We start from the raw sequence: 25,769 nt of genomic DNA, 5'->3' as shown, positions 1-25,769 counted from the left end.
CCAATATTTGGGTTTTTTTCTGATATAGGCATCTATTACCCTCCACTCCCATCCCGATTTTTCACACTTGTTATCTGGTCATCCTAGCTCCAATGGGGGGTGGTTTGTTGCTATATTTTTATATGATTTATGAGCAAAGACAGCATGGCCCTGTGAATAAGCCGATTGATTATACTGAAAAATCACGTACAAAACGAGACAAGTACGCTATTGCTTCAGCCAGTTACTTTCTGCCCTATTGATTTTGGGCCGCTGTTATGAATTCTAGGTCTCTTACCCTCTTCGTAAGCAAACACTGTGTGGCGTATATAAATAGCTCACTTCTCTGCTGCTTGATTCACTGCTCCACACTTCCTGCTTGTTCTCAGCGCATGCACCGCAGCCTCCTTACTATTGCTGGAGTCCCAGCTCAAAAACAAAGGCACAGAGATGATGAATCGCTTCTAAATGGAAAGAAGAAAGGAAGAGCAATAGAGGGGGTGAAAAAAAAAACAAAAGAGGGTGTGATTGACTCCCAAGGTGCGCTCTGCTCTCAGAGCTGTTCTGGTGAAGCAGAAAACCTCCAGCTTCCTGTGTGTCAAATGCTGAACAAACACCATATGCTCAATAGTTAAACAAACCTCAGATCTGTGTGACAGGAAAGTGCGAATACCGATGTGAAGGAATCTTGCTTACTCTTCATCAGAGGAGGCATGCAAATTGGAAAGGGAGAGACGGTGTGAGGAAATTAAGACTCTAACCTCTTTCCCTTGTCCACTGTTTTACTTAAAAAAACCCACCCCAAATGTAATGCCTGTTTGAAACCCTGACGTAGGAGAATGTAAGCTGCTTCTGTGGAATAACTGCAGAATTCAGACAGCGTATACAGAACCAGGAACCTTCTTCGGACTGGACTTTCATTGAGATTTGGCTATTGGAAGAAGTCAGTCTTTTAACATAGACTAACGGTTTAGTTTCTTCTAGGGTCTGAGTTCTGCATTCCGGATGTTTCTCCTCTTCAGATACTGTAAGCTAGCAGCTCAATATGATGGAGTCCAGAAACCAGAGGGTTCTGAACCTTGATGTACCATCAATCATTTAAATCATCATGTAAATCAGTGACCTGTTAAACTGGAAAAACTACTCTTAATCCAGCTGGGTAATATAGCATGACACTCCTTCCTTCCCTGAATAGAAAAGTGAAGGAGGCTGATCTTGGCACTGAGGGAAGGGCAGAGTACTGTGTGTGAGAGCCACAATTACGGTAAAATGAAACTAGCACGCCAGTATATTAGTCATTACCATTGTAAACAGCTAAGGTGGAGCAGCAGATCTGGCAGGAGGCAGAGTCACTTTTTGATTCATTTCTCTATTCTCTCTCTATTTCTCATTCATATATACTGATCCTGCCTTTTCCTGTATCCCTTTAAGGTGCTACAGCGTTCCTTGCTTTGATTTTGTCTCCTTTGATTTCCTGTCAGGGCTGACCCCTAAGGATGCTTCAGGCCGGAGTGAAGTTAATTGTAACCGGAGATGACTTTGGCTACTGCCCAAGGAGGAACCAAGGAATGGTGGAGTGTTTCCTGGCTGGAGCAGTTTCCAATGTTTCCCTTCTGGTCAATGGCAGTGCTGCGCCAGATGCAGCACAACTGGCAAGAAGGTGAGCTACTTACTTAGTCCCTTTCACATGCAACCTCCCCAGGCCATATGAGCAGAGCCCAAACTGTAACATTCACTGAATCCATAACATTCATAGCCAAATGGAAAAACTCAACTTTCCCAGGCTTTTGCAGGAAAACTAGAGCTAGTGCATAGAGAGACAAGGTGGGTGAGGTAATATCATTTATTGGACCAACTTCTGTTGGTGAAGAGGAGAAGTTTTCGAGCTTACACAGAGCTTTTCTTCAGGTCTGGGAAAGGTACTCAGAGTGTCACACCTTGTATTTAGTTGTAACGACTTCTTTAGCATAAGGACTTAACACATGTTGCAAGAGTCCACTCAAGGTCAAGTGGGCAGTAATTTCATTGCAGTTGTAGGACAAGGGAGGGTTAATGGATTACAGATTGTTGTAATGAGCCATACATCCAGTGTCTATCCAGTCCATGATTTTTAATGTCTAGCACAGGTATGAATTTAAGCTCTCAGGCTCGTCTTTTGACGGTGTTATGCACATTCACCAACAGAAGTTGATCTAATAAGAGATATTACCAGCCTGACCCACCTTGTCTCTAATATACTGGGACTGATATAGCTACAATACTACTTTATTAACATAGTCAAACAAAATATACTCATCTGCAAACGTTACTCTAAGAGTGCATCTACCCTGCAGTTCAACACCTGCGGCTGACCCGGGTCAGCTGACTCGGGCTTGTGCTAAGGGACTGTTGAATTGCAGTGTAGATGTTTGGGCTCGGGCTGGAGCTTGAACTCTATGACCTGCCTCTCCTGGGATCCCAGAGCCTGGGCTTCAGCCGGAGCTCCAATGTCTGCACTGCAGTTAAACAGCCCTGTAGCCCAAGCCCCACAAGCCTGAATCAGCTGGCACGGGCCAGCCGTGGGTTTTTAATTGCAGTGTAGATGTACCCTAAATGGTTCTGCTTCCTCTTAGCCACTACTTTGCACATTTTTCCCCTGACATGTATCGGGGGTGGAATGGAGATTATCCTGATTATTATTTCTTTCATTGTCACAATCTGGGCTTGTTGGTCTCTCGCTTTCCAGAGCACTTCAAGGGACACCATCAGTGAAAAGTCCATGCTTTAAAAAGCAAATGTTCTTTCCGAACTGCTTACACCCTAGATTATTAGAATTGAATGAATTTTAAACATTTCACTTATTTTTACCATTTATGCTGTTTGTTTACTTTTTGCATTTCACTCAGCTTGGACACTGAAAGTAAACTAGTGGGTTCCACTCTCTGGTTCTCAGGCACTAGCACAATTCTGCAATGTTTGGGTTGCAAACCTGTGCAATTCCAACCAAAAAAACCATTTTTTTTTTAACAGTCATGAAAGCATTTTACTCATATTAGGTTTTGTAAAACCATAAATAAAACACACACACACAAAGAATGTTTTGGGGTGTCAGGTACCTGAATTATTATATATATTCCTGATTGCTGCAGGGGCTTTTTAAGAGATGCTGTCACACTTGGCTCTGTATCACATCACATGGTATGTTCAGGGCTCCTGGACTAACCCAGCAAATCCTTTAATATGAAGTATTATTTGTAACTCATTTAGAAGGTAAAACCCAGCTTATACCGCAGCTCCAGACGGGGTTAGCACTTGGAAAGAGAAGTACTTCCTGAAACAGTGAGCAGCTCGGTAACCTGGACCTGGAAAGCTCTGTGTAGACTAAAAAGCATCTTTTTAAAAAGAGGGCTCTGCTGGGACTCTGAAACCTTGTGTCCCATTTCCCAACTCCAGTTGTTCACAGGGGACAGCTTTATATTAGCAATTTCATGCTAGTTCTCTGTGCGCATCCAAAGCCACCTTTGGAAGAGGTTTGGATATGCTTGGAGGGTGGCATGTGTGTTTTGCATGATGTGTATAACTGTAGTCATATTTTAAAGACAAGAATGTCTTCAGTGAATTTGGCCATCAGGGAAGGGGCCCAATTGGCAGCCCTACGGACTGTGATCTAGCCACAGATCATAGGTGGCACCAGTGCAGGTTTCCCACCATCATACATCAACCCTGAGCCAGGGACTTTCTCTAAGGGAAAGGCCTCCAGGCCCCTTCAGTCCACGGCCTCTCTGCCTACAAGAGACCAATTATTAGTGGCAAGTTTGTCTGTTGTTAGAAATGACATGCAACTGTTGCCAGGAGAGCAGATCAGGCAGAAGGAAGTGTCAGGGAGAAATGTAACCTAGAGGCCTGCTTATTAGTAAATCAAAAAAATCACGTAAAACAGTGAGGTTAATCAAACACTTTCCCAAGATACAGATATACCATGAAAAGCTTTAAACCCTGGCACTCTGGTAATAGTCTGGCATTATAACTCTACTTTTGAGCCCTACTCACTGGCAGGTTTTTAAATATAGACTCCACCTGGCCTAGTTTCTGGTTACGTACACTTCTGTATTCAGAAAGTAGGCCATTTGACTGCAGTTTAAAAAGGCATAACTGAATCCAGGTCAGAGCATTTATACTGTCAGCTGATTAAGTGTGCTAGAGCAGGGTTGGAGGGACATTTGTCAGTACAAACTACAGCCCTCCTTTCCCCTCCCTTATTTTATTAGAACAAACTGGGATTGTTTTGGATTCTAAATGTGTGAAATTGATTTAAATCATTTCTGGGAAAACAAGCTGGTTGGCCTGGGAAACATTTTAATACTGACAAGTGTCAGGGGGTAGCCGTCTTAGTCTGTTTCCACAAAAACAACAAGGAGTCTGGTGACACCTTAACGACGAATAGATTTATTTGGGCATAAGCTTTCGTGGGTAAAAAAAAACCACTTCTTCAGATGCATGGAGTGAGAATTACAGATGCAGGCATTGTTATGCTGACAGGTGAAGAGAAGGGAGTTACCTCACAAGTGGAGAACCATTGTTGACAGGGCCAATACAATCAGGGTGGATGTAGTTCACTCCCAACAATTGATGAGGAGGTGTCAACTCCAGGAGAGGAAAAGCTGCTTCTGTAATGAGCCAGCCACTCCCAGTCCCTATTCAAGCCCAGATTAATGGTGTTAAATTTGCAAATGAATTTTAGTTTTGCAGTTTCTCTTTGAAGTCTGTTCCTGAAGTTTTTTTGTTCAACTATGGCTACTTTTAAATCTGCAATAGAATGTCCAGGAAGATTGAAGCATTCTCCGACTGGCTTTTGTATGTTACCATTCCTGATGTCCGATTTGTGTCCATTTATTCTTTTACGTAGAGACTGTCTGGTTTGGCCAATGTACATGGCAGGGGGGCATTGCTGGCACATGATGGCATATATCACATTGGTAGATGTGCAGGTGAATGAATCCCTAATGGTGTGGCTGATGTGGTTGGGTCCTCTGATGGTGTCGCTAGAGTAGATATGGGGACAGGGGAGGCAACAAGGTTTGTTACAGGGATTGGTTCCTGGGTTAGTGTTTCTGTGGTGTGGTGTGTAGTTGCTGGTGAGTATTTGCTTCAGGTTGGGGGGCTGTCTGTAAGCGAGGACTGGCCTGCCTCCCAAGGTCTGTGAGAGTGAGGGATCATTTTCCAGGATAGGTTGTAGATCGTTGATGTGCTGGAGAGGTTTTAGCTGGGGGCCGTATGTGATGGCCAGTGGTGTTCTGTTATTTTCCTTGTTGGGCCTGTCCTGTAGTAGGTGACTTCTGGGTACCCGTCTTGCTCTGTCAATCTGTTTCCTCACTTCCCCAGGTGGGTATTGTAGTTTTAAGAATGCTTGATAAAGATCTTGTAGGTGTTTGTCTCTGTCCGAGGGATTGGAGCAAATTCGGTTGTATCTTAGGGCTTGGTTGTAGACAGTGGATTGTGTGATGTGTCCTGGATGGAAGCTGGAGGCATGTAAGGAAGTATAGCAGTCAGTAGGTTTCCAGTATAGGGTGGTGTTTATGTGACCATCACTTATTTGCACTGTAGTGTCCAGGAAATGGATTTCTTGTGTGGACTGGTCCAGGCTGAGGTTGATGGTGGGGTGGAAATTGTTGAAATCCAGGTGGAATTCTTCAAGGGCCTCCTTCCCGTGGGTCCAGATGATGAAGATGTCATCAATGTAGCGCAAGTAGAGGAGGGGCACTAGGGGACGAGAGCTGAGGAAGCGTTGTTCTAGGTCAGCCATAAAAATGTTGGCATACTGTGGGGCCATGCGGGTACCCATCGCAGTGCGGCTGACTTGAAGGTATAAGTTGTCCCCAAATCTGAAATGGTTGTGGGTGAGGACAAAGTCACAAAGCTAAGCCACTAGGTGTGCCGTGGCCTCATCAGGGATACTGTTCTTGACAGCTTGTGGTCCATCCTTGTGTGGAATATTGGTGTAAAGAGCTTCTACATCCATGGTGGCCAGGATGGTGTTTTCAGGAAGATCACCAATGCATTGTAGTTTCCTCAGGAAGTCGGTGGTGTCTCGAAGATAGCTAGGAGTGCCGGTAGCATAGAGTCTGAGGAGAGAGTCCAAATAGCCAGACAATCCTGCTGTAAGAGTGCCAATGCCTGAGATGATGGGGCATCCAGGGTTTCCAGGTTTATGGATCTTGGGTAGCAGATAGAATACCCCTGGTCGGGGTTCTGGGGGTATGTCCAAGTAGAGAAGGAGCCTTAAAGTAACTGGCCTCAAATTTATCAGACACAGACATAGCTTAACTATTGAGTACAAATAAATGAGGGCTCTTCTCTCTCTCAGATATCTCCTTTCAGAATGACGTGGGAATTAGTTTTTTTTTGTGCCACACTATGGATTTGTCTAAATGAATACTTAGTTCATTGCTAGCTGGGGTGTGAACATATCCTGCTGCAGACTGTCTGCGTGGACCCTGCTGCCATGCAATAAGAGCTCCCTAGTGCATTTTGATCTATCATAGTTTGACACAGGAGTAGATCAAAGTACACTAGGGAACTATTAGTGAGCGTCAGCAGGGTCCACATGAAACTTAGCGCACAGCAGGCTAGTGCGGGGTAGATTCACACCCCAGCTTGCTGCAAACTAAGTATTTGTTCAGACAAGCCCTATGATGGTGAAGTGTGTGTCATCCTAGACTTTACTTCGCCACCACTTTGCTAGGCCTCCTTTGGAGCACCATATGTTGCCTTATGCTGTGGTTGGGCGACTCAGCAGGAGTAAGACAGCAGGAATTAGCAGGTCTTCATAGCAGCTATAAAGCAAAACAAGCGACTGTAGAGTGTGGGAAACAGCAGCAAAAAAATAAAAATACCAACTCCCCCCAACTTGCAACATCCAGATGTAGATCTTTGCCTTCCCACAGTGTCCCCTGCCTGGCTGTTCTCCAGCCACTCATATCGTCCCTGAGCCCCCATGCAAGGAATACCGGAATTCAGCCTTATTTGCTGTGGAGCTGTACTGCGTGGCCCTCTGCCCCAGGAAACTTTGGGGGAAGTCTGTGTGTAGGTTTTCAGCATCTGCAAAAGTCTATAGTGAAGTGTTGCTCTAAGATGCCCGTGGATCTGCACGCATTAGTGTTGCAAGGAACAGTGAGCATGGGTGAAACCCCACTGCAGAGAAGCAGTAGCTGTCAATGGCGTCTCCGGGAAATTGCTTAACCCTGCACTTTGACGAGAGGAGCTGCTTCAGCCATCGGGAGTTCTGAGTATGGAAGTATTTAGCCAGTCTCTGTCCCAGGCCATCCACAACGGGGACAGATGGCTTGTGTTTCCCCCCCAAGCATCTGCAGCCTTTGTGAGCCAAACAGCCAGCACATAATTATTCCCGTGCACAAGGCAGGGCTGCCTTGGGTAATGTTAACTTGTAATGCCTTTGCAATCAGAAATTATGCAGTGTTGAGATGGACAACTTGGCAAATATCAAGTTTTCCATCCCTCACGGCACTGCTTTGCAGATCCCACCCTCACTTTCACTGAATCTATGACTGGGATTATCGATTCCAAGGCCACAAGGCACTATTGTGATCATCTAGTCTGACCTCCTGTCTAACACAGGCCATGGAACTTCCCCAAAATAATTCCTATAGGAGAGCTTTTAGAAAAGCATCCAATCTTGATTTAAAAATTGTCAGTGATGGATAATCCACTACAACCCTTGGTAAATGGTTCCAATGATTACGGTAATTATCGTCACTGTTAAAAACGTACACCTTATTTCCAGTGTGAATTTGTCTAGCTTCAACTTTCAGCCATCGGATCACGTTATGTCTTTCTCTGCTAGACTGAAGAGCCCATTATTAAATATTTGTTCCCCATGTAGGTACTTATACACTGTAATCACATCACCCCTTAACCTTCTCTTTGTTAAACTAAATAGATTGAGCTCCTTGAGTCTGTCACTATAAGGCAGGTTTTCTAATCCCTTAATCATTCTCTTGGCTTTTCTCTGAACCCTCTTCAATTTATCAACATTGTTCTTGAACTGTGGACACCAGAACTGGACACAGTATTCCAGCAGCAGTCACCCAGTGCCAAATACAGAGGTAAAATCACCTCTCTACTCCTGCGCGAGATTCCCCTGTTTATGCATCCAAGGACTGCATTAGCCGTTTTGGCCACAGTGTTGCATTGGGAGCTGATGTTGAGCTGATTATCTACTCCATTCCCCAAATCTTTTTCAGAGTCACTGCTTCCCAGGATAGAGTCCCCCATCGTGTATATAAGGTCTACATTCTTTGTTCCTAGATATATACATTTACATTTAGCTGTGTTTAAACACATGTTGTTAGCTTGTGCCCATTTTACTAATTGATCCAGATCACTCTCTATCAGTGACCTGTCTCTCTCCATTATTTACCATGTCCCCAATTTTTGTGTCATCTACAAATGTTATCAGTGACGATTTTATGTTTTCTTGCAAATCATTAATAAAAATGTTAACTAGTGTAGGGCCAAGAACCGTGATCCTTGCAGGACCCCACTAGAAATACACCTGTTTGATGATGATGATTTCCCTTTACAATTACATTTTGAGACCCATTAATTAGCCAGCTTTTAATGCATTTAATGTGTGCCATGTTAAATTTATATCTTTCTAGTTTTTTAATCAGAATGTCATATGGTATCAAGTCAAATACCTTACATTAGTCTGTAAGTCTGTTACATCAACACTATTACCTTTCTCAACAAAACTTGTAATCTTATTCAAAAAAAAAAAAAAAGATATTGTTAGTTGGACAGGATCTGTTTTCTATAAACCCATGTGATCAGCATTAATCATATAACCCTCCTTTATTTATTAATTGAGTCCCATATCAGCTGCTCTATTATTTTGCCTGGGATTGAGGTCAGACTGACAGGCCTATAATTACTCTGGTCATCCCATTTACCCTTTTAAAATATTGCACAACATTAGCTTTCCTCCAGTTTTCTGGAACTTCTCTGGTGTTCCAAGACTTATTGAAAATCAGCCCTGACAGTCCAGCGAGCTCTTTAAAACTCTTGGATGCAAGTTTATTTCAATCCATTCATTTAAAAATGTCTAACTTTAGTAACTGCTGTTTAACATCCTTTGACATACTAGTAGAATGGAAATAATGTTATCATACGATATGACTACATCATCTGTTTTTTCCCCAAATACAGAACAAAACTATTTATTGAACACTTCTGCCTTTTCAGCATTATTATTGATAATTCTATCATTTCCATCTAATGGACCAATACCATTGTTAGGATTCTTTTTGTTCCTCGTATACTTAAAAAATTGCTTATTGTCCTTAACTCTGCTGGCCATACATCTCTCCTTGTGTCCCTTTGCTTCCCTTATCCGTTTTCTAAAATTCCTAGTTTCTGATTTATATTCATTACTGTCAACTTCCCCTTTCTTCCAGTTGTTGCATTTTTTATAGCTGCTTTCATATCTCCTCTAAACCAGGTTGGTTTTTTAATCAATACAGCCTTCTTCCTCAATTGTGGGATTGTGGCTTTGGGGCATCTAGTAAAGCATTCTTAAACAATTTCCAATTTTCATTCACATTTTTCTGATTAAAGTCTTGGTTTGCATATGGGAAATCCCTTTGCATATGTGGGGTTTTATACCACTGTTGGGGTTGTGTTCTGGTTTTGTCTCACAACACTTAGCTTGTCAGTTTTCAGTATAGCTTGGCTTACTTTGTACTGCTCTTCTTTGTTCCATAGCTCACAAGACACTAGTCTACAGCCATGTTTGCAGGTTTTAAGAAGCTGAATAAATACAGCCTCAAAGAAATAAGATGCTGGTCTAGTAGTCTGAAAAAATATATACAACCTGAATGTCCCCGGGAGTCAACACCTACAAAGTTTGAAACATCTTTTTTCCTTGTTAGGCCCCTCATTATATCCTGCTTTGAATATTGGCTCCCAGTCTAATGTGGCACCTCCCATCATGCCCCAGCTGAAGACCCCTCCACAGCTACAGTAGGATATTGGGTGTTCTTGCAAAGTTATATTAAAAAAGCACAATGAAGCCTGGCTTAAGACAGCCACCCAATGGGCCAACAAAATTTGGTTGCCTGATGTAGACAGGACGTTCACTGAAGGTCAACTTAATTCACACTGGAAAGCTTGGAGACGTTTTAGAGATATCACCGAAGACAAGGCTTGCCTATTGGAAATGGCCCTGAGTGCAGGTTTCACTGTATCAATCCCCCAGTGGGACAGAAAAATATCTAAGGAACTGAAGTATACTTCAGGGGAATTCCCTGCCCCCTCTGCTGGTTTGGTTGCACCAGCCGTGTGCTGCAGCAGGCTTGTGTGGCTGGTGGGATGCTGCTAGCATCAGTGCAGGAGTTGGTGATCAGAACAAGGCCTGGATGTTGCAAGACTTGAAAAACAACTTTAATATCTTGTCTCTCTCAGCTAGTTGTGAGACACTCGTAAAAAGTTTATTGTTCACCCTGAATTGCAACTCCATCAGTATCAACCGCAGTACATAGGAGTGGAGGAGACTAAGACCTGCTATTCTTAGGTTATTCTGTTGCACTATGTAGATAGATTCCAACATCTTATCTTTACTGGTCTTTTTAAACATTTTCCACAGTATTTTCTTCATTCTTTTGTCAGCTCCATTGTGATTGAACATCAGTGTCCCTTATCTGTTACGAGCGGCTTAAACCAAAACATTTGATGAAAAAAATTAAACATTGTCAAATGGAAGTTGATAGTCTTCCCTAGTCTCATTTGGTTTTTTGTAGCTCAGATGCAGAATGTTAGTTGCACAAACTCTACCACATCTGGGTACATTTAGAAGAAAAATTCTAACCAAACCACATCATTGCCCTCTGTTTTCACTTCCTTTCCCGTCAACGCTAATTGCAAAACGTGTGTGTAAACAGTGACTTCATTCTGATCCTCCTGCTTGACATTTACCTAATCTGGAAGTATTTCTGCTGCTCCCTCCACCCTCTCATCTGATTGCTAACCACATCGCCCTCACTTCCTCAGTGAGCTGTGATGACCCAACCATTGAATGAATGGGGGCAGCACAGTATAAGGCCTTGTCTGCCTCCGAAGTAGCGTACTCAGCCTCCAGATCACCCCTCTGACATCAGGGTGCAATGCTGCAAGGGGCCCTTGTTGCCAGTGCCTCCTGGAAGCTGTCTGCCTCTCACCAGGTCTCTTGTGGCTCAGCCCTCTGGCCAAGTCAGAAAGTTCAGTCCCCTTCTGGGGTAGCACAAGGTCCAACTGACAGTCCAAGCTAAATGTCCAAATAATAATTCTTCCACCCTCTCAGACTCCATTGCAATGTTTCTATGGGCCCTTCCTCAGGCCTCCCTCACAGGAGCCTGACCTGCTCCGGCAGAGTTCGCCCTTTGTTACTTCTTGTCTTAGCAGGTTTTCCCTCACTGCCTCCTTGGCAGGTTCCCCATGACATCTCCTTACTCTGGTCAGCCCTGGCTCAGGGCTTCCCCCACAGGAGCCTAACCTACTCCCTGGGGGCCCTTCTACCTGACTTTGTCCTTGGTTAAACCCTAGCTCAGAGCTTCTACCCCCACAGGTGCCGGACCTTGCTCTGCAATCCACTCTCCCCGCACTGAACTCCTAGCTCTATGTGAGTAGCAGTTCATGATTCCCTGCAGCTGGGATCACTAATGATCATTAAACTGCCGTATCACTATCAGCTGGGGGCTAGTTAGTATGTGATAGAAAAGGCTGAGCCTGGCTTGCCTCGAGGGCCAGCCAGTGACATTACCCTAGATAGGGTTTATTGGGATAGCTATTCCAGCAAACCCTCCTACTGTAGGCGCAGCTTATACCAGCAAAAGTGTGCTTTTGCTGCTGTCGTTTATTTCATTCAGGTAATTGGTATCCGATTACTCCAACAAAAGAGTGCTTTTACCGGTATAGCTTATACAAGCTCCCCACATGAAGTAACCTATATGGCAAAAGGACTTTTTTGCAGGTATAAACTGCGTCTACTTGAGGGCTTTTGCCAGTATAAAAGTGTCATAATAAAACTACACCCCTAACCAACATTACTATACCAACAAAAGTTTTTAATGTAGATCAGGCCTAAGAAGCCTTGTCTCTGTATAAAAGACTTTGTAATCAGGAATAATGGGAAGAAAAACAAGAACAAGATGCATGACAATTAGATGTGTTCTTTGACCAGATCTTAACGTTTGCCAGAGGGAGGCAGTGACCAACTCTTATGCAACAACCTTCTTTGTGTAAATGTGTTTGTATTTGCCAAGCAGAAATCCAAAGGTGCTCTGCCGGCATAAGTTCTTGTAAGCAGTGCACAGCAGAGCATTGCTTTCCCTGGTGTCAGACACGGTGATATTTACTAACGTGACATCTGTATGCAGAGATTTCTATCTTTATCCTGTCACCACTTGTAATAAAAGCCGACAAGCCCAGCCAGCTGGCGGTTTCCAAGGTAGGGATATAAACAGGATGCCAACAGAGATCCATTTACTTATAAAGGAAGAGAATAGAATTCACCCACCAGCACTGCTATTCGATGACATAGAATCATAGAAGATCAGGGTTGGAAGGGACCTCAGGAGGTCATCTAGTCCAACCCCCTGCTCAAAGCAGGACCAATTCCCAACTAAATCATCCCAGCCAGGGCTTTGTCAAGCCTGACCTTAAAAACCTCCAAGGAAGGAGACTCCACCACCTCCCTAGGTAACGCATTCCAGTGCTTCACCACCCTCCTAGTGAAATAGTGTTTCCTAATATCCAACCTAGACCTCCCACACTGCAACTTGAGACCATTGCTCCTTGTTCTGTCATCTGCCACCATTGAGAACAGCCGAGTTCCATCCTCTTTGGAACCCCCCTTCAGGTAGTTGTAGGCTATCAATTCCCCCCTCATTCTTCTCTTCTGGAGACTAAACAATCCCAGTTCCCTCAGCCTCTCCTCATAAGTCATGCACTCCAGACCCCTAATCATTTTTGTTGCCCTCCGCTGGACTCTTTCCAATTTTTCCACATCCTTCTTGTAGTGTGGGGCCCAAAACTGGACACAGTACTCCAGATGAGGCCTCACCAATGTCGAATAAAGGGGAACGATCACGTCCCTCGATCTGCTGGCAATGCCCCTACTTATACAGCCCAAAATGCCGTTAGCCTTCTTGGCAACAAGAGCATACTGTTGACTCATATCCAGCTTCTCGTCCACTGTGACCCCTAGGTCCTTTTCTGCAGAACTGCTACCTAGCCATTCGGTCCCTAGTCTGTAGCTGTGCATGGGATTCTTCCGTCCTAAGTGCAGGACTCTGCACTTGTCCTTGTTGAACCTTATCAGGTTTCTTTTGGCCCAATCCTCTAATTTGTCTAGGTCCCTCTGTATCCGATCCCTACCCTCTAGTGTATCTACCACGCCTCCTAGTTTAGTGTCATCGGCAAACTTGCTGAGAGTGCAGTCCACTCCATCCTCCAGATCATTAATAAAGATATTAAACAAAACCGGCCCCAGGACCGACCCTTGGGGCACTCCGCTTGAAACTGGCTGCCAACTAGACGTGGAGCCATTGATCACTACCCGTTGAGCCCGACGATCTAGCCAGCTTTCTATCCACCTTATAGTCCATTCATCCATCCCATACTTCTTTAACTTGGCAGCAAGAATACTGTGGGAGACCGTATCAAAAGCTTTGCTAAAGTCAAGGAATAACACATCCACTGCTTTCCCCTCATCCACAGAGCCAGTTATCTCATCATAGAAGGCAATTAGGTTAGTCAGGCACGACTTCCCCTTGGTGAATCCATGCTGACTGTTCCTGATCACTTTCCTCTCCTCTAAGTGTTTCATAATTGATTCCTTGAGGACCTGCTCCATGATTTTTCCAGGGACTGAGGTGAGGCTGACTGGCCTGTAGTTCCCCAGATCCTCCTCCTTCCCTTTTTTAAAGATGGGCACTACATTAGCCTTTTTCAGCAAGGATTTCACTGTTTAGCCAAGCTGGTCGCCTGCCATATTTACTATTCTTTCTATACATCGGGATGGTTTGTTCCTGCAACCGCAATAAGGATTCTTTAAAATACAGCCAGCTCTCCTGGACCCCTTTGCCCTTCATGTTATTCTCCCAGGGGATCCTGCCCATCTGTTCCCTGAGGGAGTCAAAGTCTGCTTTTCTGAAGTCCAGGGTCCGTATTCTGCTGCTCTCCTTTCTTCCTTGTGTCAGGATCCTGAACTCGACCATCTCATGGTCACTGCCTCCCAGGTTCCCATCCACTTTTGCTTCCCCTACTAATTCTTCCCTGTTTGTGAGCAGCAGGTCAAGAAAAGCTCTGCCCCTAGTTGGTTCCTCCAGCACTTGCACCAGGAAATTGTCCCCTACACTTTCCAAAAACTTCCTGGATTGTCTGCACCGCTGTATTGCTCTCCCAGCAGATATCAGGGTGATTAAAGTCTCCCATGAGAACCAGGGCCTGCGATCTAGCAACTTCTGCTAGTTGCCAGAAGAAAGCCTCGTCCACCTCATCCCCCTGGTCTGGTGGTCTATAGCAGACTCCGACCACGACATCACCCTTGTTGCTCACACTTCTCAACTTTATCCAGAGACACTCAGGTTTTTCTGCAGTTTCATACCGGAGCTCTGAGCAGTCATACTCCTCTCTTACATACAACGCAACTCCCCCACCTTTTCTGCCCTGCCTGTCCTTCCTGAACAGTTTATATCCATCCATGATAGTACTCCAGTCATGTGAGTTATCCCACCAAGTCTCTGTTATTCCAATCGCATCATAGTTCCCTGACTGTGCCAGGACTTCCAGTTCTCCCTGCTTGTTTCCCAGGCTTCTTGCATTTGTGTATAGGCACTTAAGATAACTCATTGATCGTCCCTCTTTCTCAGGAGTATGAGACAGGAGTCCTCCCCTCTTGCGCTCTCCTGCTTGTGCTTCCTCCCAGGATCCCATTTCCCCACTTACCTCAGGGCTTTGGTCTCCGTCCCCCGGTGAACCTAGTTTAAAGCCCTCCTCACTAGGTTAGCCAGCCTGCTGGCGAAGATGCTCTTCCCTCTCTTCGTTAGGTGGAGCAAGAGCTTAAAGCAAGAGCTCTGTGTAAGGGCCTAGGAAGATCCCTTCCAGATTCCCAGCTAGGAATTCAAAACAACTGAAGATACTGGTCTCAAAGAATGAATCCCAGGTTTTGCACTGGGCCCAGCATATGGCTGGTCAGGACTTGGGGTCAGGAGACAGACATGTTCAGAAAGCTGATGGATATGTTAACAGCAAGTTTAATGCAGTTATGCATGAAGCTCCCAGTAACCAGAGATACTCAACTACATTCTGAACTCGGCATTTATTGTGACTGCGGAAAGGTCAATTGTTTCAGCAGGAACATTTGCTTAGAGCACTCACGCTGAGAAACAACAGATCCTTGAAAAGGAAACGATTCCAGTGACTCATTTACCTGGTTTATTCCCCTCCCTTGTTTGCATTTACCACAAGAGTGTGTTCTCCTTCCCTACCCCTGATTTGGATGATGCATAAAGGTTTTTGAGAACACAGCCAGTGGGCTGGCTTTGACAGTTACCCTTCACTCAGGAGAAGTAACTGGATGCTGTCCCATTATTGAGTGCTGACAATATGCTCAGTGTGGTACAGAACACAAAACAGACTAGAATTCTGCCCCAAGGAGCTTACTAAATCCTCCTTGTCTGATTCCTGTGGATAGCTCCATTGGGTATTAGTCACGAGGTGTGCGCCCGAGTTCACAGAAATTGTGTCATTTAGGCTTTGTTTAATCACAATTTAGTTAAACCCTGATGCTGCACAGCTGTTGCCTCTCTGTATATTACCCAGAGATTATCCAGACAATCTTGTAAACATACATTTGCAGGTCTCTGTCAACTGATCCTAGAATTGTGGTTATTGCTTAACACACTGGGTAAAATTGATTTAGAGACCAAGTGAATTCCCCAGCTTACTTTAGGGACTCTCTTCAATACATTCAGTGTTTTGCATTTCAGGCCGTTGACAGCAACTGTGGTTGTGATAAATCAGCGGTGTCATCAGATACAATTATTCTGCTTTACAAATGGTATCAGTTGAATTAGATGGGGTTTGGATTCGGATTGTTTAAAAACCATTTGTGTTAGTGGCCAGGAGTGACTGACAACGCTCATTCCGGAAGGGGGCCCGTGTATAGTAAATGGGTGGAGAGGGTACCAGACTGCAAGCCAGGAGAGCTGCATTCTGTTTGGCCACCGAGCTGCTGTGTAACCTTGGACAAGTTATTGTCTGTGTGTGTCAATCAGTGCAGTGAGGATAACAATCCCTCCCCTCCTTTGTAAAGAGCCGTGCAAGAGTAAAGTATTGCTACTGTGTAGGTGTGAGACAATTATCTGCCCCAGGCTGGAAATTTTCTTCTAAGGAAGGGTAAGGGTTGTCCCTCCCTGTTCCTAATGGACGTGAGTCTTTGGGATCCTCCCCACATATCTCAGCTTTCACCATCCCTTTCCGTTCTTATTGCTTATCAGTGGCTGGAGAGGTTCCTTTTCGGTGCTGAGAGGTACTGAAGCCTGTAGACGTAATGCCCATTGGAGTCAGTGGAAAAGCTCCTATTGACTTCAGTGGACACTGGGTCAGGTTCTGGTGTTGTTCCCTCCATACACCTGTACCCCACTGACCTGAATAAAGTGTGCCTGGCATCAGGAACAGAGCCCTGGCCCCTCGTGGCAGTGCAGATCACTGCCAAAATATTACTTTTGCTTTTGTTTTCCATCCAGTTTAGTTAACGTGGGAGAGTATCTGTCCCCAGCGTTGGAATTGTTAGGAACACCACTCATTGCAGAGCATCTGTTGCTGAATACATGCAGGGACTCAGCGTTAAATGGCTTATGGTATCCCAGAGAAAACACACACATGTAGAACAGGAAGATGACACGTTATCAATACCCCTCAGAGGACTATAAAGTTAGAGATCTACAAGAGCAGAGGGTCAATCCCTTTGCCAGAGCAGAATATAGCTCCTCAATAGAGGACTTACCAGATGGTCAACTGATCTTAGCCAAAGTTTTGGAACATGCTCTGGAGTTACCTCAAAGCCTCCTTTTACAGTGAAAACAAGCCCAGCTCTCTTACCCTTGTGACTTCAGCATATCTGCTGAGGGGAAGGGAAGCCAAGAAGCAACACCGTTGGAGCGGGATGTGCTCATGGATTCCCCACAATCCAGGGGACTGTCCACTGCATTCCCTATGGATCCAGTGGCCTCTAGAGCCTTTCTTCAGGCTTTCCTATCCCCTCCCCACAACTAGAAAACTCCTACATGCAAACCATACAGAATATCCATTGTAAGTATTCCAGCCCCATCGAGTGCCCTGTCGTTGGGAAAGATCAAACCCCATAAGCAGAGCTACACCGGGGAAGGGTAACATAGTTCCCAGGTGGGTTCAGCTGCATTGGTATTAACTGCATTGGGGCCCTTGTGTAGAAGGTTCTCTGGCTCCAGCAGCGGTTTTCGGCGCCGTGTCAGGTAAATGTGTTCAGAGGACGTGGCTGGAAACCGCTGCTGGAGCCAGAGCCCTGTCCATACTAGGGCACCCCATGTAGCTGACACCAGTGCTGCCGCCCCAAGTAGTCTAAACGTGGGGCTTATAGAAGTCAGGACACACTGGGGAACCCAGGAGTGGGGCTAGTTAGCGTGTGGAGTTTTGAAATAATAAGTTCACTTTTGCTGGCTTTGTTGTGGAATCCATCATGCCGGAGAGTTCCTACTGCCCTTTGTAGCAGCTACATGGAAAGGTCACATGAAAGGTTGGATTTAAATTGTTAAAAACCCGACAGTTTTCAGTTATGAAGGTACAATGGCAAAGTCCCTCTAAGTGGCCACTCAGAGCCTCGTACTTGAGAGAGTTGGGAGTGCTCTAACACCGCAGCCTGGTGGCAGCAGAGCTAGAGAGAGAGGCACTATATTATTCCTCCACCCCTTCCTGGGTCTTTAGGAGACCCAGGAGTAGCCCTGGGAGAGGTTTCAAAGCAGAATTTAGCCAACACAGATGCGTTTCCAGAAGCAATAGAGAAACTAACAACATATCTAAGCACTTGTGGTTCCTGTATTCATTGTAGGGGAAACCATAATAAACACTGAGCAAGAAAATGTAATTGCTATGCAAAGCATTTCAGTAAATTACATTTTAAGAGATCTGCTGGCTTTTGTTAATTTTTAATCCGCAGTTATTAAGTCAGACCCTTGCTGTTATTTAAGTATAGGCTTTGCATTTATCCTCTGCCAACTCTCTGCTGTTAGCACTTCTCTCTATTAGAGAAGGATGGTAATTTGTACAACACCATCCATGTTGTTCAGTCAGCAATTGTCCTTGTACATAAACAGAAGACCTGGGCACTGTCTGTGATCACAAATCCAGCCTGTTGAACTGAGTTGCCCTTAAACTCTGGTGTTTCTTACCATACACTCGTAGCTTGCACTGTTACCATAATATCTATATGTCTTATGTACTGTCTATAACTGGATTTTATCAAAGGGCATCTTAAAAATAAGCTGTCAGGCAAACCTGGAATATCCCGTAAACAATGTATTTTTAATGTAATAAATGCCATCTCTGGATGCATTGTCTATGAAAATACCAATGAACTGCTGTCAGAAGCAGGGTGATGAGGGCCAAATTCACTACAGTGGAGTTACAGCGGGGCAGAGTTTGGCCCAAGATGTTTCATTGCTACTGTTCCTGCCAGTCTGTCGCACAGAATCAAAGACATTTGAAGTGGAAGGGACCTATCAGATTGTCTCCCAACAGACAACACAGGATTGATCCCTGGAGAGGATCTACTCTTGTTCAGCATCTCGCTCTGCCTCTCTTTCCAGAGGAGCAGCATCTCTAAATTCCATAATTAAAAGAGACAATGAAACCCCTCCACATAAATCCAGCTCCTTAACTAGGCTCTCACTCACTGGCTACAGGAAGGGGAAACTTAACCAGCCTTTTGTTCATATTCTAGGCATAACATTCCAATAGGTCTGCACGCCAACCTGTCCGAGGGCTCTCCTGTCTGCACGGCACTCAAGAAGAACTCCTCCCTGCTCAACAAAGACGGATTCTTCCACGGAAAGATGGGATTCAGGACGGTTCTAGCAAAAGGTCTCCTGAAAATGTCAGAGGTGGGAGAAAAAGCAGCCGACACTACCCAAACACTTTCCATAGACATAACTTGCCCTAAAATCATTTTGCTTTATTGCTCATCCATAGGTCATGTGGAAAGCTTCTCCAGGTCAGAGCTCAGGGTGTAGTTGGAGCAGGAGCCTGGCAGGCAGGCGCTCTGGGTTCTACTCCTAGATCTGCCTTGTGACTATGGGCAAGTCACAGCGCTTCTCCGTGCCTCAGTTTCCCCACATGCGGCTATGTTATAACCGCTTACCTAAGTGGATGGGGTTTTACAGGAATTATTGTTTATAAGGTGTCCTGAGATCATTGCATGGGAAATCAATAGAAGTGCTTATTAGGATTAATTTGCCTGCTGAGAAACTGTTTGATTCTGATAGTTGTCAGCTTGAATCATCAGAGTATGTTAAACACATTGACTTGGTGGGTTGGTGCAAGAGGTTTTCATCTGTGTTCAAACAGGATTTTGGTAGCAAGCGAGAGACATTTCGTGGCTTAAATCTAGTCCCCAGTGACTCTTTCAGAACACGAAGCCACCACACAATTTAACACCTCTGGGTGTATCTTCAGGAGAGGCCCAGGAGCGTAGTAACAAGTGCTAAGGTGCATGGGCGGGTCAGGGTAGGAATCACCCATACAAAGACTGGCGAAAGCCAAGAGCCTTCACTTCCCTGTTGCTTGTGAAGAGCTGCGCATTCAGCCATGGATAACAACATTCAAGGATCAGAGGGGTAGCCCTGTTAGTGTGGATCTGTAAAAAGCAACAACGAGTCCTGTGGCACCTTATAGATGATGAGGTTAGTTCAATCTGGGAGGATGAGGCCCTCTTCTAAAGACTGTGAAGGGCTAGCCAATCACAAAAGCAGCCTCTCCTCCCTTGGTGTTCACACCTCAACATTCAAGGAAAGGCTTCTCAGCGAACCTGGCAGTGGTGTCTAAAGGCCCCAGCCAGGACAGCCCCATTGCACAGACCGAAAGGTTGGCAGTGCCTGCCTCAAAGAGCATACAGGGATGTTGGGCTGAGATTGTCAGAGCTGAACTATTTCCCATTCACTTTAATGGGAACTGGAAATCCAGCTCCCTTAGGAAGAGCTGCAGCAAAAAAACTTCAGGACCAGTCTTCAAAGAGAAACTGTTGAACTTGAGTTCATTTGCAAATTTGACACCTCAGGATTAAACAAAGACTGTGAATGGCTAGCCAACTACAAAAGCAGTTTCTCCTCCATTGGTGTTCACACCTCAAGTGCTAGAAGAGGGCCTCATCCTCCCTGATTGAACTAACCTCGTTATCTCTAGACTGATTCTTGCCTGCATATTTATACCTGCCTCTGGAAATTTCCACTGCATGCATCTGACGAAATGGGTATTCACCCACGAAAGCTTATGCTCCAATACGTCTGTTAGTCTATAAGGTGCCACAGGACTCTTTGTCGCTTTTTACAGATCCAGACTAACACGGCTACCCCTCTGATACTTAGGTGACTTTGACAATCTCACTCTGCATGTATAGCCCCGTGCACACAGATGGTGCTCTAGGGGCCTGATCCTAGAAAGCTAATGGGAACCAAGGGCCCTTGGCAAATTACAGAGCAGAGTCCAGGGTTGGCTTTGCTGCCAGTTGAGGGTGCTCAGCACCTCCAAGGAGCAGGCCCTACATGAGTAATAATGGACGGTGTCGTGGATGGGGCAGGGTGTCCTCCAGTGAACACCTTGTACCAGACGTCTCCTATTCGCTGCACTAGTGACAACTCTCTCTTTCTCTCCCCCCCCCTTCCCCTGCCATCTTCATTATTTAGGTGAAACAGGAGCTAACGGCACAAGTTGACCTCTTTCGTGAATTGACAGGTCATGTCCCTCATCACATGGACGGACACCAGCATGTTCATGTTCTCCCAGGTAGGGTGGTGGTGATATTCCTCCCAGCCCCCCAGAATTAAGGATAATTCTGCTTTGAGGGAACCCTCCCACTCTCGGTTTGCTGAATGATCCTTTACACAAAGGTATTTGGTCAAGAACTATAGCGTGAAATGTTCCCATCCAGCATGAGAGACCCTTTAATCCCTGGGGGGGGGGGGGGGGGATGTACAGTAATACGAATGGCAGTTAGGTGACTGACTATATTTTGTGCCTTTGAACATCTTCCCTTCTCCCCCCGGATGTCTGTGCTGGGCTCTCCTTTAATGGCAAGGCTCTCTGGCTTGTGATATGCAGGAGATCTGGCTAGCTGATTGTAAGGGTCCCTTCTGGCCTTAAATGCTCTGAATCTATGAATCGTTCTGACTCCCTGCCCAAACCAGCAGTTGTTTTGTTGCCATTCACTGCAGCTTTATAATCTCAGCAGCACATTTCTTATAATTAAGTAGAAGGAATTGCACACAATACATTAGAGCTCATATGTTTCTCCCTCTTCACTGGGCACAGAGGAGAGATTTGTGGGTGGGAGGAAGGGAGCTATGCTATACCGTCCTGTGCCCCTTTCTGTCACATACATGCAGTGCAGAGGTCTGTGTTCAAAGAGGCAGGTGGCAGGTCCAGTCAGAGAGGAGTTGGGAAGACATATAATGCTGCCTGTTTCCCAGACATGTCTGGATCATAGATGCTGAAAACACCCCGGGAAGTTAAAGCTTCTGAGTGGAGGGTGGAGATTTCCCTGGCTTCCCTTCTTACAGAACAACTCAAATGCTGCCTGTTAATACTTAATTATAACAACAAAGGGCAATAAATATTAGATTTAATTATAATAGGAAGAACTGATCAAATTACACTTCCAAGAGGACCCGGCCTGGTGAGAGAAGTTATTGTACTGATCACACTGTCCTAGGGGGATTTTGTGTAGCAATAGGAGGTGCCAAACCTTCTGAAGTGCTAACACCAGAGCTTCGCCTGTAAATACCCAGAAGTATATCATGCACTTTTGAAGGTTTCAGCCAAGCTGTTTATCCACCATAGCTGTGGTGCTGGCTTCAGGGAGCAGTAAATGGAGTACAGCTGCTGACAAGACTGGAGAGGTTTTCATTTCTGCCAGTCTCCCATGACAACAGTAATTGATCAGCTGAGCCTCACTCAAAGATGTACATTGGGAGATCTGACAGTGGGCCACGGAGCTGCTACTTCTAGGGTGAGGAATTTCTAGGGTGAGGCCCCACTCTTCCAGCAAGTCTCTGAGAATCACCGGGCCTGACTGGAGTCACCTTTCACCCGTCAGCAGAGATTCAGATAGAGAGCGAGCCTCATTGTAGGCCAATCAGCTCATTGCAGCAATGGAAAACTTCACTGGAGGCTGGTGATTTTAAAGCAACTAGGTGAAATTGACATATAAAGGTGCACTCAGAGCCAGCTTGTATCAGCAGGGTCATGATGTATGAGTCACAATATCTCAGGATGTGTCCATCCTGAAGAGCCTCCACTGCAAAATCCCACGGTAGCAGATCACATTAAAGCTGATGATGTCTTCAAGGACAAACAGCCCCTAATGCCAATAATGCTTTGTATTTATGGAGCACTTTCCATCCAGAGATCTCAGTGTGCTTTACAAAGGTGGGGAGAGCATCTTTATTCCCATTTTACAGCCAGTGGCACTGGAACCCTTTTAATAGTGGGGATGCTGAAAGCCAGTCCCCTTACCCGTGTCCGCGCCTCCCTCCCCCCCACAGCTGGGACCGGGAGCAGTGCCGTGTCTCCGGGAGTGGGGGACCCAGACAGGGGTAAAAGGCTGGGGGCGGGCACGGGGCTTGCAGCTGGCACCCCATGTGCGGGGCCAGTAGCACAGCTCCGGCTGCAGAGTAATGTTACCAGGTGCTGATGGGATTCTTTGGACACTGTGCTTTGTGGGTTGGAGGGAGGTAAAGGGAGAGGGTCTTGGGATGCCCCACCGATGACCCTTTCAGGGGGAGAAAGGCCATGTGGGATTATATTTTTCAATCGTAAGGAAAAGGGGAGCTGATTTCCTAGTTATCTAATTTCTAACTACATTCTCTCTGGCTTTTCTTGTAGAGGTTAGACATGTGTTTGCACAGGTGTTAGAAGAGTATGGGATCAAGTATACACGTGTGCCGATAGAACTAGGCCTTCACAGCTGTGCGTGGATAGAGCCACCTCTAATGGACTTTTATCTGGGAGTAGAAAAAGATTCCCTTGACACAGTAGATGTGTTTACAAGACATGGAATAAGGTAAGACAGACACACCCATCGCATATATACATTAAAGAATTCAGATCCTACCAGTTCTTGATGTTCTTCATCTTCCCACGCAGACCATTACAGAAACAGAGCGCAGGCATTCTCCTACCTCAAAGGGGCAGTTTCTGTAGTGTTTTGTCTCTCTTTTGGACTCAAAGGCACAGATACAAGCACTAGGTTACTTACAGGAAACACCATCTTGAATCAGGCAATTAGCCTACAACTGCTGCTGATTTATAGCCTCCCACAGCACCACAGGGTGGTAGATATGTGGCACTGCAGGCTCCCACTGAGACATGAGGAAAAGTGTAAATATCAACTTCGGTTTGCAGTGTTGTAGCCATGTCAGTGCCAGGATATTAGAGAGAGAAGGTGGGTGAGGTCATATCTTTTATTGGACCAGCCCTCTGTTGGTGAGAGAAACAAGCTTTCAGCTTCAGGACCTGCAGAAGAGCTCTGTGTGGCTTAAAAGCTTGCCTCACTAACAGAGGTTGAGCCAATAAAAGAGATTACCTCACCCACCTTGTCTCTCTAACTTCTGTTTGTTCGTGTCTATTTTAGTTCCACTTCTCCATCTAGTCTCCTGCGGGCCAAAGGTGGCAAACTGTGATAAAACAAACACATGCAACAAAAAACAATCACAGAGAGATGGAGGGAGACAAAATGGCTGAAGCCAAAAGGCAGCAGAGCCAGAGACCCATGAAACTGATCTCTAGCATCTGTGCAGGCCATTCAAACCAAAGTTCTTAAAGTGCTCTGGCCAGGACTCTGTATAATTGATATGACCCTATGTTTATTGTGTAGTAATGGTGCTATGTCAAATTTCATCAGTTTACAATTAAAAAGACTGAGTTGCTGTCAGACCTGCAAACTCAGCCTGAAATCTGAAAGCCACGTTGGGGTCTTGCCTGCTTATGCACCGTTAGCAGTAATACAGGTTAAAGCAGCCACTCACGCGACATTCTGGTGCTTCCGGGAGCAGCGTGGGCCCGCCCCTGCTGGCATGATCTCATATGCCCAGTGCGTGAGGTCACGCCACACAGAGGAGGCTCCATCTTTAAGAGCTTGCTACCCTGCCCCCATCGGCATGATCTTGTACATATGGTGCATTCAAGGTCATGCCACACAGAGGTGCGATTTTGAAGAGCTGGAGGGGGCAGAGCAGCATTCTCCCAGCCAATACCAGACAAAACCACATCCAGTACCAGACGGGACAAATCTTTCAAAAAGAGGACTGTCCAGTTTAACACCAGACAAGTGGCCTTCCTAGGCCAAGTTCTGTCCTCAGTTATACCTGGGAACTTTAATTCTGCACTCCCTTACACCTGTCGAACCCATTTGGGATTGCACAGGTGAAACATCAAGAATTTGGCCCTGCAGCTGGAACATAGCTAACAATTCTGTTGCTAATGTGTAAGAATGCATAGCCTCCCTGTTGGGTTTGTTGGCTCTTCAGTACGAACTGTAGTAAACCCCTGTAATTTTGCCCCTAAAGTAAGCAAGCATGTCTCTGCTATACATGGGGGCAGATCTGTTAGCAAGCTTTCCCATTTTACAGAGTCAGCTTTACGCAAAATTAAGCTATTAGAGGTAACTATAACCTGAAATTATGATTTATTCATTTTTTAAAAATGAAACTTTCAATAAAAACACACTATTTTCATATAGAGTAGTAAACAGTATCCTGCATGGTCACCATCCTTCCTCCCCACATTCTAAAGTGGGTCTACAGCCACAGGGCCCCAGCAAGAGCTGTATCATGCCCCATTTAAACATTCTCCAACCAAAGCAGCGGGCCAAGGGTTGACTTCATTGGGGCTCTGTGGGAGCAGGGTCCTCCCACACCGCATAGCCTGCAGGAATGGGGCCTTTGTTCAAAAACTGATGTGTCAAATGAGAATGCTCTGTGTTGGTGTCTGTTAATAATGAAAGGATGAGTTATCCTGTTCAGTGGTAGTTGTATTTGGTATTATTCTGTATTTAAATATTTACACTAACAGAAGATCATTTGAAATTAATTTTTTTTAAAGTCTACACTACAGCTACATTTCATACCTTTTGTTCATATTAATTTTTGTATCCTCCCTCCAACAGGTGGGCTGACATTTATATAGGTTTGAGTACCATGGGCAAAAACATGTCTGTCAGCAACATTCAGAGCGCCATTGATACTGCCGTGGCGGCTTTTGCTACCAAGGAAAACTCTCTGATGACTCAATTTTCACCTCAACATCAGCAAAGCAGAACAGTCACAATTGAACTGATGGTACATCCGGGGTACCCCACTATTCCACCTGTTGGAGGCTGTGGAGAAGGACCAGATGATTTTTCACAGTCATGGGAACGCTTGCATGAACTCCAAACATTAATGAATCCAGAGTTGCAAAGCTATTACAAAACAAGGAACATTCAACTTTGTGCATTTAAAAATCTTTAA

The 25,769-nt window shown here is 45.2% G+C and overlaps 1 protein-coding gene across 1 annotated transcript; it reads left to right on the top strand.

Moving 5' to 3' along the window:
* Positions 1–1,475: 1,475 nt before the first annotated feature.
* On the top strand, positions 1,476–25,769 carry YDJC (YdjC chitooligosaccharide deacetylase homolog). Its single transcript, XM_065418020.1, has 5 exons — positions 1,476–1,639; positions 18,992–19,151; positions 20,949–21,048; positions 23,146–23,323; positions 25,427–25,769. The coding sequence occupies exons 1-5, from the start codon at positions 1,476–1,478 to the stop codon at positions 25,767–25,769; spliced, it is 945 nt and encodes a 314-aa protein (XP_065274092.1).

The sequence above is a fragment of the Emys orbicularis genome, chromosome 16 (assembly GCF_028017835.1).
Source record: "Emys orbicularis isolate rEmyOrb1 chromosome 16, rEmyOrb1.hap1, whole genome shotgun sequence".
Taxonomy (NCBI): Eukaryota; Metazoa; Chordata; order Testudines; family Emydidae; genus Emys; species Emys orbicularis.
This window is presented reverse-complemented; position numbering and strand designations above follow the sequence as displayed.

Excerpts from the sequence above, each read along its gene's own strand:
- YDJC (XM_065418020.1), top strand. The coding sequence starts at position 1,476 with ATGCTTCAGGCCGGAGTGAAGTTAATTGTAACCGGAGATGACTTTGGC. Across the intron at positions 19,152-20,948 it reads GTCTCCTGAAAATGTCAGAG|GTGAAACAGGAGCTAACGGC; the intron begins GTGGGAGAAAAA and ends TTCATTATTTAG. Across the intron at positions 23,324-25,426 it reads TTTACAAGACATGGAATAAG|GTGGGCTGACATTTATATAG; the intron begins GTAAGACAGACA and ends TCCCTCCAACAG.